This window comes from Fundulus heteroclitus, chromosome 21, assembly GCF_011125445.2.
Source record: "Fundulus heteroclitus isolate FHET01 chromosome 21, MU-UCD_Fhet_4.1, whole genome shotgun sequence".
NCBI lineage: Eukaryota > Metazoa > Chordata > Actinopteri > Cyprinodontiformes > Fundulidae > Fundulus > Fundulus heteroclitus.
This window is the reverse complement of record NC_046381.1, coordinates 37,748,504-37,761,273: the sequence shown is the minus strand read 5'-3', so window position 1 is coordinate 37,761,273 and position 12,770 is coordinate 37,748,504. Positions and strand designations below refer to the sequence as shown.

Below are 12,770 nucleotides of genomic sequence, written 5' to 3'. Positions count from 1 at the left end.
ACAAAGCCTGGGCGGCTGTTTGTTCCTGATGGCTGTGCGGTACATTTTTCTTCGTTTGATAGGGTGTTAATGCCAATCTTCTTCGCCGTTTGGCCACCCGCTCAAACCTTTCCAACAATGTTGAAGGTTGACTTGGTCACTGGTGTGAAGTTGAAAATAGTGGGCAGAAAGTCAGGATGGTTTACGTCTGTTGAATGTTGGACAAGACAGTATCAATCTCACATCTAAATACTTTTTTTTTTAATTAAATCAACATAAATCACAGCACAGGATACATTTACACAGATACTGTACCAACCCAAAAACCTCCACCTCCCCCACATGTACACAAACACACACACACACAGACACACACACACTCATTCACATTCATTCACCGACATTGATTTAAATCAGTCATCCACTAATTACTTTTATATATATTCTATTTTTTATTCATATAATGATTTAAGTAGAACAATGACTAGTGCAAAATTAAGTTGTATTTACCGGAGATGAAGTGTAGACTGCAAATTCTGTCGTGGTATGATGGCTGCCACAGTCCATTGGGAGGGTCTGCCTGCATCCTTTTCATTGAATTTATCCATTTCTTTCTTCTGTCTTCGTCCTTTGGCAAACGAAAGAAACGTACATCCGACTGCAACCAGGAGCACAACAAGTCGTAGGCATTGTTTAGATTCCAAAAATAAACTAAAAGTACGCTCTAAATCACTCGTTTTTGTTACGGTGTTTGGCGAGAACAGTCCTGTTTTTGCCTACCAGCGTAACCCGGATGTAGCGCTGACGTAGATCGTGACGTCACGCATGAAATGGTCTATTGCTCCCTCAGTCCACACCCTCACCTGCTTCACTGCAGGTTTAGCTCTGATCAGCAGCAGCCTGTATGCAGGAATTAGCATCACAGAGAGGTGGTCTGAAGAGCCCAGGTGGGGGCAGGGGGCTGACTTGAATGCGCCTTTAATATTTGTATAAACTAAGTCTAGAGTGTTCTCTCCCCGAGTTGCAAAATCCACATGTTGGTAGAAATGAGGGAGAACAGTTTTCATATTTGCCTGGTTAAAATCCCCAGCAATGATGAAAACGCCCTCTGTGTGCAGATTGCAGCTCAGAGATAGTCCGATAGAGTACACTCATAGCCTCTTTTGTATTAGCGCTCGGAGGAACATAAACCGCTGGTATAATAACAATAGTGAACTTTCTAGGCAGATAAAAAGGTCTGCAGCTAATAATCAGGGTCTCGATGTCCGGAGAGCAAAAACTTGTGACTATTCTAGCATTTATACACCAGGTGTTATTGATGTAAACGCAGAGTCCGCCTCCTCGGGTCTTACCGCTGAGCTCTTTGTTTCTGTCAGCACGGAAAATAGCTAGCCCCTCCAGGCTAACGGCGTGGTCTGGGATTGATGATGTGAGCCATGTCTCCGCCAGGATCAGAGCGCAGCATTCTATAAACTCCCTCTTTGCAGAGAGTTCGAGTTGTAGATGGTCAATTTTGTTGTCCAGTGAGCGGACGATGGACGGGAGCAGCGATCTGAATGGGTTAGCCTTTAGCTTAGCTGCTAAACCCCCGCGACAGCCGCGTATCTTCAGCCGGCTGCATCGCTTTCGCTTGGCCCTCCTCCAGCATGAGCTGCTCGGTGAGTCCGCAGCGCCGTAGGCCTCTGTGACTCGTTCCTGGAGGAGTACGAAGCCGCGTAAACAATCGAGGGTAGCAGTGGTTACGAGTCCAAAAACACTGCGTGGTCGTAACTCCAGCAGGTGCTGGCGGTCATGTACCTATCGCCTGGGTAGATGAGTAATTTCTAGCAAGTTTGGCGGCATTTTTTTATGAAAAATGTCCACCAGTGGTCGGAGCTGTACGCCTAGCCGCTGCCCTAGAGCGCAGCCGGAAGCACTACCGGCTAATTGACCGATTTATTCAGGTCTAGGGGCGACTAGAGCACAACAGGGCCAGAGCTAGAACTTGGGAAGCACCGGAACCATGTATGCCGGGTTTGATGAACTTTCTGCAGGAGAGGTCAGAGAGTTAGTGCAGGACAGGAGGAAAAGGATGATCAGCTGGTGACCAAGGGAGCCTCGGAGAGGGGACTTGAGCACAAAGGAGCGTCTGGAGCAGGATTAAGAGACACGAGCCAGAAGGCTTGACTTGGGACGTCAGAGCACGAGAGAGCGCTTGGAGCGGAATCCAGAACAATGAGAACTTAAAGGCTTGACTCAGGACGTCATCACGCCGCTGAACGAGCCACAGCTGTGCGCCACACCCCTCTGTCAAACTGCAGCCACCTGCAGGAGAAAAGGGCAGCAGGCAGAGGCCTGACCGGCGCTGCCCACTGAGTCCTGACAACATGATCCAGAACTGTTTAGACTATCACTGTGACAACAAAACCAATCACATGACTTTTCTTCTTCAAACATACAAGGACATCCTTCTGTCCCTGGAGAGGACAGGCAATCGGCACAGAGAGCTGCAGGAGTGGTGGACTGTCGACCAACCAGCTGCAGGGGATGGTTCCTTCAAGGGGCGGGGCTTCATTAGATACCAGGAGGGAGGCGGGGCTTCAGCTGTTTGTGTTCAGTGACAACGTCATTCCTCCAAGTCTGGGATTCCTGGCCTGATACGGCTCACACAGTCCCACCAGCACTCATCAGTTCTGCTTCCTGCGTCCTTCAGAACCACAGTTACCTCCATGAGCAGAACGCAGGACCAGCTGGGCCAAAAGTGAACTCTGATCAGAGCTTTCTGCTGCATCAATACATTTAATGAAGCTTTTATGTCTTCTGATGATAAAGATTTACAAGAATTCATCCCTAAAGGACCAAAGTCTGGATTGGTTCTCCTGTTCTTTCCAGGATCATGGGCCGGTACGCCTCGGTGGTTCTGGTCATCAGGAAGTTCATCAGCAGCTCCATGATGTTGGGGGAGCTGCTGTGTGTGGACCGCATCCTGAAACTCTGCATGGACATCTTCCTGGTTCATCGGTTTCAGAACAGGTCAACCTCCAGCACCACCAGATCCAGCCCCATTGGCTGCTGTGGGATGCCCTGCTCTGATCAATCGCCAAATTGATCTTCTTGTATCGATCGCCAGAGATTCTGATCAAATGGTTTAGGAGACCAGGAATAATCTGAGACCTATGGGTTCTTCAGATGTTTCCCAGAGATTATCAGGGCCTCCAGGCCTCACCCAAATGTCCTTCAACTCTTCCATGTCATTCTCCTGATGACCTCTATATGTTCTGTTGGCTTTCCAGAGACATCCACCAGTTCTCCGGGTGTTCTCCAGATGTCCTCCAGATCTCCACCGTTTTCCAGACACTCCCAGCTGCTCCTCAAATGTTTTTAGATGTTTTCAAGCTATTTCACAGGGATTCATAATCTGCTGCTGTTCTGTATATTTTTCCAAGATCTTCTTTGTTTGTTCTCCAGATGTCCCCCTGACTTTCTTTAAACTTATTGTTCTGATCAAGGAGTGTTTCCTGGAGGACAACCAGACTTAATCCAGCTGCTGTTTGGTCACCTTCTGTCTGTCCAGAACCAGCTGCGTCTTGTTCGCCTTCTTCTGCTCTCCAGTTCATGTTCAGGAAGAGTCTGCTTTGAAAGCGATGAGGCATCGTGGAGAACACAACGTGACTGATGGTCAGCGGATTGCTGCTGAAGGTCCATGAAACCTGTTTCAGGTTCCTCACCATTGATCAGACAGAACCTGAAACCATTTGGTCCAGCAGGGGGCGACGTACTGTGATGTTCTGGTTGGTTAGTGATGTTAAAGCTGGTCTGTGATTAGAAATGTTCTGATATGTTCACAACGACGCATTTACCGATAGTTCCTGATCTTCAGCTCCTGACAGGAACAAACTTTATTCTGTTTGGGTCCGCTCGGACCTCTCAGAGGTTCCCTGCTGACAGTCGGGCAGAACGTTGGAACTCTGAGGCCACGTTTACACCCTTGTTCCTCCGGTAGTTTTCTCAGGGCTCTGACTGGTTGAGAAGCGATGCTTTGATGGTCTGAACCTGGAAACCTGACATGCTCCAGAGGTCGTCAGCTTTCCTGCATCACTTACCAGGACAGACCGAGCTGGGCTCCGTGATGATGACAAACCAGAAGACCTGAGGACGGCTGCAGAGTCCAGGATCCTGGTGGACCGGACCTGGTTCACTTTTAGGTCGCAGGACTCTCCAGCCAGTGAGGACTGCAGTCTGAGAGCAGCAGGCGTTCCTCTGCAGCAGATTCAATTCAATTTCAATTAAATTTTATTTATATAGCGCCAAATCATGAAACATGTCATCTCAAGGCACTTTACAAAATCAAGTTCAATCATATTATACAGATTGGGTCAGATTATACAGATTGGTCAAAAATGTCCTTTATAAGGGAACCAGTTGATTGCATCAAAGTCGTAACAAGCAGCATTCACTCCTTGAGAACCGTAGAGCCACAGGAAGAGTCATCTGCATTGTACATGGCTTTGCTGCAATCCCTCATACTGAGCAAGCATGAAGCGACAGTGGGAAGAAAAACCACCCATTAACGGGAAGGAAAACCTCCGGCAGAACCGGGCTCAGTATGAACGGTCATCTGCCTCGACCCACTGGGGTTACAGAAGACAGAACAGAGACACAACAAGAGAAACAAAAAAGCACAGAAGCACACATCTAGTAATCTGTTCTACATTAGATGGTAGTAGCGGGTGAGCCGTCTTCTCTGGATAATGTCACAGTTAACAGAACGCCAGACCAGGTGTACCTACTATGAAGAGAAAAGAGAGAGAACAGAAAGTTAAAGCAGAAATGACAACAGTCAGTAGAGTGAGAAAATTAGACCCTGATGTCCTCCAGCAGCCTAGGCCTATCACAGCACAACTATAGAGATAGCTCAGGGTAACATGAGCCACTCTGACTATAAGCTTTGTCACAAAGGAAAGTTTTAACATTAGTCTTAAAAATAGATAGGGTGTCTGCCTCACGGACCAAAACTGGGAGTTGGTTCCACAGGAGAGGAGCCTGATAGCTAAAGGATCTGCCTCCCATTCTACTTTTACAGACTCTAGGAACCACCAGCAGACCTGCAGTCTGAGAGCGAAGTGCTCTGTTAGGAACATATGGGGTAATCAGAGCTCTGATATATGATGGAGCTTGATTATTAAGGGCTTTATACGTTAGAAGGAGAATTTTAAATTCTATTCTTGATTTAACAGGAAGCCAATGAAGGGAAGCTAAAATTGGAGAAATATGATCCCTCTTGTTGATTTTCATCAGAACTCTTGCTGCAGCATTTTGGATCAGCTGAAGGCTTTGAACTGCATTTTGTGGACTTCCTGATAGTAAAGAATTACAATAGTCCAGCCTTGAAGTAACAAATGCATGGACTAATTTTTCAGCATCACTCCTGGACAGAATGTTTCTAATTCTGGCGATATTCCGGAGGTGAAAAAAGGAAACTCTGGAAACCTGTTTAATATGGGATTTAAATGACATGTCTTGGTCGAAAACAACACCAAGATTTTTTACTTTATTACCAGAGGCCAAGTTAATGCCATCCAGATTAAGTGATTGATTAAGAACTTTATTTTTTGAAGACTCTGGCCCAAAGATTACAACTTCTGTCTGTTCAGGTCCATACTCAGATGCTGCCTGCAGGCATCAGTCAGAGGAAAGCAGCCAAACATGACTGAACTGTGGCTGGTGGAGGAAGATCCAGTCGGAGACGGGTCAGTTGGACAGGAATGTGCTTTATTTGGATTCTTTAAGGAGACAATCCCTCATCTGTACTCAATTTGTGCTATTTGAAGTAACATTCAGTGGAAGACATCGTGAAGCTACAAGTTTCACTTTAGAGCAAAAAGGGAGAGTTCATCTTAGAGTCCGAACAGCTTCTGCAGCAGAACCATGATCACAACCATGGTCACATAATCACATACATTCACGTTAAAAGACACAGTTCCAGGCTGTAAACTCACACGGTTCTGTTCAGCCTCACAGGAATCTGTTCAAATTAAGAAGAATCAGTTCTGACAGGAATCAGTTCATTCTGGGAAGAGCCAATTAAAACTGACAGGAATCAGTTCAAAGTGAAAAAAAATATTCAATCAAACAGGAATCAGCTAAAAAAACTGTAAACTCTCTTCAGATTTAACTGATCTGGTTCAGTTTGAACAAACCCGGTACAAACAGACCTATAAACAGAAAACATGTTCAGAGGATCTTCAGCAATGAAACTCCAGGGGCACAAATATGGAGTTCGATCAACTTTTTTTAAATGTTTCCACACTGTTAGGTTTAAAGTCAACGGCCAATTCAAGCAGAATCAAATTCTAAATTAGAGCATGTTGGTGACAGTTGGGTTCAGTCCACCAAAAACATTTCTGCTATTGTTCTGCAGTCTGTGAAGGTTCCTCTGTGGGCAGGTGGAGCTTTATAGACTGTTTTCCAGATGTTATCTCCTCCCACCCTGTGGAGCTGCATTCTAGAGGAGAACGTGATTCAGTTCTGAGGAATAACTCAACTCGTAAAAAAGATGTCGGATGTGATCATCAAAGTAAGTCATGTGATCCTCAGCTCAGACGGAGGAGCTTCATGAACATGCAGTAAAAACAACAACATGCCCTCCATGATTTCCTGCAGTCAGGATGGACAGTCTGTCCAGGCATCCAGGTCCAACCCAGCAGAGACTTCCACATCCACCATGAAAATTAGTCCCTGAAATATCCGTTCTACAAACATTACAGAACCTTCGTTCCAACATAAAAGTGTGAAGATACTGAAGGTAGAAAGAACATGCACTGCAATCATTAAAGATGGAAACCTGTCTGCTGTTATTGCAACAACAGCAGTTAAAGAAATCAGAACCCAAACGTAGAAGAACCATCCGAGGGATGTCTCTGCCGCTGACCTGCAGAAAGGCTGAAATCAGAGAGAAGATGCAGCAGAAGCCACCACAGGACGTAGTAATCCAGACACATCTGTGGACATTAGTCCCTGTGGTGTCTATCCAGGTGAGTTCGCTACCCATAGTCAGGATTGTCCAGGTAACCCAACCCGCCTCACTGGATGGGTTGGTTAAAGCAACAAAGTCATGATAAGTTCTCCTCTGTGCTGCCCGGCTGAAGAATGTGCACCAATAAGCCTGAACATCCTAACCAGTGACCGATGTGGTTGCCATGACAGCTGTGAGATGTCGGTGATCCTGATTGGTTAAAGCAGAACACATGGTCAGCTTGAGGACGAATAAAACCCTGAAGGTAAAACAGTTGGATCAAAACCTGTCCTCACCTGCAGCCTTGATCAACCAATCATTGGATCAGTTCAGTTAGTTAGATTAGTTAGTCTGGGTTAGTTAGACTGGGTAGCCCTGGTCTAGGTTAGATTAGTAAGGATTAATCTAGATTAGTGCGAGTGGGTTTGTTAGATTGGTTAAAATTAGCGTATGTTAGATTAGTTAGTCTGGGTTAGTTAGACTGGTTATGACTGGTCTAGATTATATTTATAAAGATTCATCTAGGTGAGTGAGTGAAATAGATCATTTAAGATTAGTCTAGATTAGTTAGTCTGGGTTAAACTGGTTAGGACAGGTCTAGGTTTAATTAGTTAGTCTGGGTTATAATGGTACGAATTTGTCTAGGGTTAGATTAGCAAGGGTTAATCTAGGTTAGTATGAGTGGGTTAGTTAGATCAGTTAAAATTAGTCTATCTTAGATTAGTTAATTAGTCTTGGTTAGACTGGTTAGGACTGGTTTAGGGTTAGATTAGTTAGGGTTAATCACTATTAGGTACTTTAGGTAATGTAACATTAATTAAGTAAAGTTGAGTTAGTTCACATCTGATAAATCAGGATCATCTGGGTTAGTTTGATTAGTTTGGATTATTTGGGGATACTTTCAGGTAAACTGTGACATGATGAGAATTTGTGGTCTCCTGAGTGGGTTGGGTAGAGTCAGCCTGGGTTGGTTAGATTAGTTAATGGTTAGTCTAGATTAGAGTAGTCAGGGTTAACTCAATCAGGGTTTGTTGAACTGGTTAACATTTGATTAGTTGAGGTAACCTGGTTTGTTGGATTACTCAGGATCAGTAAGGGCCACTTACAGGTAAACATGATATGATAATTTGTGATCTACTGAATGGATTGGTTACAGTCATTTTGGGCTGGTTAAATGAGTAATTAGTCTGAATTACATTACTTAGGGTTAGTCTATATTAGTTTTGAGTCAATGCTTGATCAAACAAGGTTTTTTTTATTTTTTATTTTACTAGTTGGGGAAGTCTGCTTTAGTTTGTTCAGTCTGGGTTAGTGAGCATTACTTACAGGCAAACAAGGATATGATAATCTGCCAGTGCTCCCTGAACGGGTCAGTAAGGGTCAGTCTGGGTTGGGTTTAATTGAACAGGATGGGGCTAGGTTGGGTTAATCAGCCCATCGTGAGTACAAACATTAAAACTAAGCAAATGTTTGTGCTGAGCAGTAGAGCCTGCCTCCACCCTTAACACTTTTGTGCTGAACCAGAGGAGGACTCATGTTGTGGCGTGTCTCAGGTGGAAGACTCATTATTGCTACGGTTTGTCATCATGAGCTTCATCAGTTGGACTGTAGACCTTCCATGTTTTCCTCCTCCCCCCACAGGGTGACTTCAGGTTCTCTTTGCTGGTTCTCCGTCTCTGTGTGCAGCTTTTTGTGAGTGTTGAGCCCGGCCCTCTGGGGTCACCTTATGTGATGAAGAACACTCAGATGACTCGTTACCTCCTTGAGTTAGTTCGCTGTAGGCTGTGTTGAATGGTGCGGTTGGGAGGCTCCGCCTTCTACAGGGCGGGACTGGTGTGGAGGAAGAGGAGGAAAGTAGGTGGGACAGAGAAGAGAGGGAGGAAGTGGAGAGGAGGAGCAAAGCCTCAGAGCCTCCGTGAGGTGGAGGAGTAGAGGCACACAGAGGCGGTGGTTGCATCTGTTTCTTCTTCTGGTCCTCTTCTTCCCGGCTGTTCCCGGCCCAGAAGGAGTGTCTCCTGCGAGGGCCAGGGGACCGCTGACGAGGCCGGGGTAATGTGAAGGAGCTGAGCACCTCCTTGTGGTGGGAGGTCCAGCAGGGATTGTAGGTTTGTGGCAGAGAGTGTCCATCAGAGGAGGAGGGAGGAGATGCATGTGGCTGCTGCTGATAGATACTAAAGACTGGACCTCCCCCTTCATCACTGGATCCTCTGCTGCTGGGGGGCGGCCTTGACGACAGCAAGGCCGCGGGGCATGCCCGGGACTTTGACTCCAGACTCCGTGACTGGACATAGTTAATGATGCCATTGAGCGGATTGGCTGATGGTTGGTGGGTGGAGCCAGAAGAAGGGTGGGGCTTTCGTACACTATGGAGGTCAATGACTGTAGAGTAGATGTCCCGCAGGTTGATGACCTTCGTCTTCTTATCGCGGTTCTCATGCAAGACAGCATTGGCACAGATAAAGAGGAATATCCCAATCCCCATGATGAGCGGGCCAAAGACCTTCAAACGATCAGAGTAGAGATACCTGCAGAGACACAGCCAATCAGAAACCGTTTACAGGTGAATCAGAGTACGGTTACACACCAGAAAACTGTATAGAACTACAGCGGGGCTATCTGATGAGAGGTTCTTGGTGTTTTAACTGAGAGCCACACCAGGAACACTAAGCCTTCTCACAGAGATTATTCGGAAAAATCAAGTTCTGTTCAAAATGGTTCCAGTAAGAATAATGTTTGGCTTCAGACAGACCCTTTAACAAACAATCTGAGTAATCCCAAAACACGAAGAATCACAAATATAAACCTGTGGACTCAGTTGCAAGAACCCAACAAAGTTCTGGACCAAACAAGTGTTCTGAGGGTTTCATTTCAACCACATGCTGAACTATCAGGGCTCAGAACTCTTTGGGCTTATCAGAGATCATTTCCAAATCACCATCTGTTCCCAAACCAAAGGTCTGAACATGTTCTGCCTCCCTAGCTACACTGAGAGGAACACAAGTCCAACATCTCCAACATCGCTAAGAAACCTTTGGAAGAACCTAGGAGTACATTTTAGTGCAAAACTACAACATCACCCAGAATAGAAGCCACTTCAAAGAGCCACTGACATCCCAGAAGAACTCTGTGGCCTTCCATAGAGCCACATCTAAGATCATTAACTCTAAATCGCCAGTGAATTTCCTTAGAAACTCCTAAAGTTACCTCCAGGACAGCTAAAATAAACTATAGATCTCTGGCAGACTCTGGTAGACCTCCTGAAGAGGCTGTCTGAGATGTCCTGGTGATCAGGAGTCAGAATGAGATGATGTGCTTGTTTACCTGTCCAAGAAATCTTCTAGAAATCCTCGTGGAAGATGTTGGGTGGTCCCATTGGTGACTTCTGTTTGGTTGAAGCCATTTTCCTCTTCTCCTCCATCTCTTCCAACACTGATTTTGTGCCCTCGATCCGGCTCCTCCCACCTGGTTTCCTCCTGAATCAGACAGAACAATACTCATCAGAACCCTCAACAGCAGGGGTCTTCAAGTCCAGTCCTCGAGGTCCGGTGTCCTGAAACTTCAGGTGTGTGGACCTGGTCTAACACACCTGAATCAAATAGCTGAATACCTCCTCAGTCTGCAGCCAAGTGTTCCAGAGGTCTGCTAATGACCTGATTATTTCACTCAGGTGTTGAAGCAGAGACACAAAATTGTACCTCGAGGACCGGAGCACAGATACCTTGGTTCAGGCTCTGCTGGGTTCTTCTCAGGTAAACTCTCACCTGGACTCCAGCCAAGGGCAGGTGTTGGACTGCTGAAGGACATTAGGGCCATAGCGGCGCCCTCCTGTGGCTGAGAGCTGAAGAACAGTCCATCACGAGGCCAGTAGCCCAGAGCTGCCATCAGTACCCCCACCAGCAGGACCAAAATCCCCAGGACAGCGACCAGACCTGGGACGGAGCACAGCTTCAGCTTCCCTTTCACCACCACCACCTCGCTGCGTCTGCAAGGACAGGAAGTGACATCATCTGCTACATTGGTGTGATTCCCCTCTGACAGTGGGGGTGGGGGGTGCGGTACCTTTTGTTCTTGTTCTTTTTCTTGTGTGGATGTGGTCTGTGTGCTTTGGACCTCAGGGAGTCCTGTCGCCGCGCGTTGATCCTCAGCAGGCCGCCTGTGGCGATCATCACAGGCCACCAATCAGATGGTGGCTGAGCGGGTTAGGCCCCGCCCACTGCCACCTCACCTGGAACACAGTATCAGCCTCCCATCAGAGGAACAGCCACACTTTACCAGGAACCTAGGACCAGAACCAATGTCATCAGCTTTCCAGACCAGATGTTGGTCCAGGATCAGAACCGATGACAGACCACCGGACCATCTACTCTGATGGATGGGAACTACATCTCCCAGCATGCACTGCAGCAGAAGGCTCCTTGTGCCCGTGCAAACCCATCGGGCTGATCAGAACCTAATCAGTTCTGGCTGCTGCTGCTGATGAATGCAGCCCAGCTGATCCGTCACAGCGATCCAACCCGTGATCAATGAGCATCATCACATCTCCAGCTGGTCTCTGAGGATCGGTGCCGATCAGTCAGATCAATACTGATCAGCACCCACACCTACAGAGAGCAGAACCGCACACACACACACACACACACACACACACACACACACACACACACACACACACACAGACTGGACCAGAACCAACTGATTGGTTTCTGTTCAGATAAAGCGATCTACCGCTGCAGAACCGATACCAATCAATGATTCTAAAATACAGACAAAGCATTTGTTCCTACTGATGCTGCTGCTGCCTCATGGTTCTCCTCCCCGGTTCTCCTGCTGCTCAGATGTCTCTGGAAATGCCTCCTCCTCTCTCCATCTCCTCCTCCCTCCTTCTGCTTGCCTCTCTGTCGGCTCCTCCCTCTGACAAACCTCCTTCTGTTGGTGTTTCTGAAACGATGCTCTGACTCGGAGCTCTTCTCCTCCTCCTCTTCCTCCTCCTCCTCCTCCCCCAGCAGGATAGAAAGCTTCCTCCCACTGATCCTCAGCTGGAAATAACACACTCCTCTCCTCTCCTCTCCTCTCCTCTCCTCTCCTCTCCTCTCCTCACACATGCATGCTGAAAATGAAGCCCCCAGCTCTCCTCCTCCGCTCTCTCCATCTCTGCAGCATAATTTTTTATAGTTAGCGTCTCTTGGTGGGGACGACTCGCTGAGAGGAGCTGCTGTGTGTGCCGTGGTCAGCAGGTGGTACTGTGGACTGCCTTCCTCCTGGCTCCATCAGCATGTTCTCAGTGCTGGACCAGGCTCACCAGTCCGTAGGTCCAGCTCTGTCAGGGAACGGCACCAGCAGGATTCCCAGGAGGAGTGATGGACCGCCTCTGTTTCTAATTAAAAACCCTCCAGAGGTCTTCATCACACCCAGCAGACCTGAGTGAGCAGGTCTGGATTCAGACTTCGATGTTCCCACATCATGAGAAGCAGCAGATACCTTCACCTGCAGAGGGACTCAGAACCTCTTCAGAACCAATCTCTTCAGTCCAGGTCTAGGCAGCCGGGTCTAGTGGTCAAAGGTCTCTGGGACTCGTCCTCCGCCTCTCGCCAAGCGTTTCTGTCCTCTAGGTTTCCTCGCTGTAACACAGCTGACTCCAGGGTCTCACATTCTCCAATGTGAGATCAATAAAGCCTATCTTATCTTATCTTATTTTATCTTATCTTATCATCCTGGTGCCTGGCCAGGTGCAGCTTCTCTGGGCTGAACCAAACTATTGTGATGAGCATCTACTCGGTGGGGGAAACAGAACCGGGCT

General features: G+C 47.1%; 1 protein-coding gene across 1 annotated transcript; it reads right to left on the bottom strand.

Moving 5' to 3' along the window:
• Positions 1-5,709: 5,709 nt before the first annotated feature.
• On the bottom strand, positions 5,710-12,394 carry LOC105921233 (transmembrane protein 200A). Its single transcript, XM_021313197.2, has 5 exons — positions 11,758-12,394; positions 11,033-11,198; positions 10,735-10,955; positions 10,295-10,446; positions 5,710-9,498 (listed from the first exon to the last, which is right to left on the bottom strand). Exons 2-5 carry the CDS (start codon positions 11,137-11,139, stop codon positions 9,484-9,486), a joined length of 495 nt encoding a protein of 164 aa, XP_021168872.2. The 5' UTR covers positions 11,140-11,198; positions 11,758-12,394; the 3' UTR covers positions 5,710-9,483.
• Between the last annotated feature and the right edge of the window lie 376 nt (positions 12,395-12,770).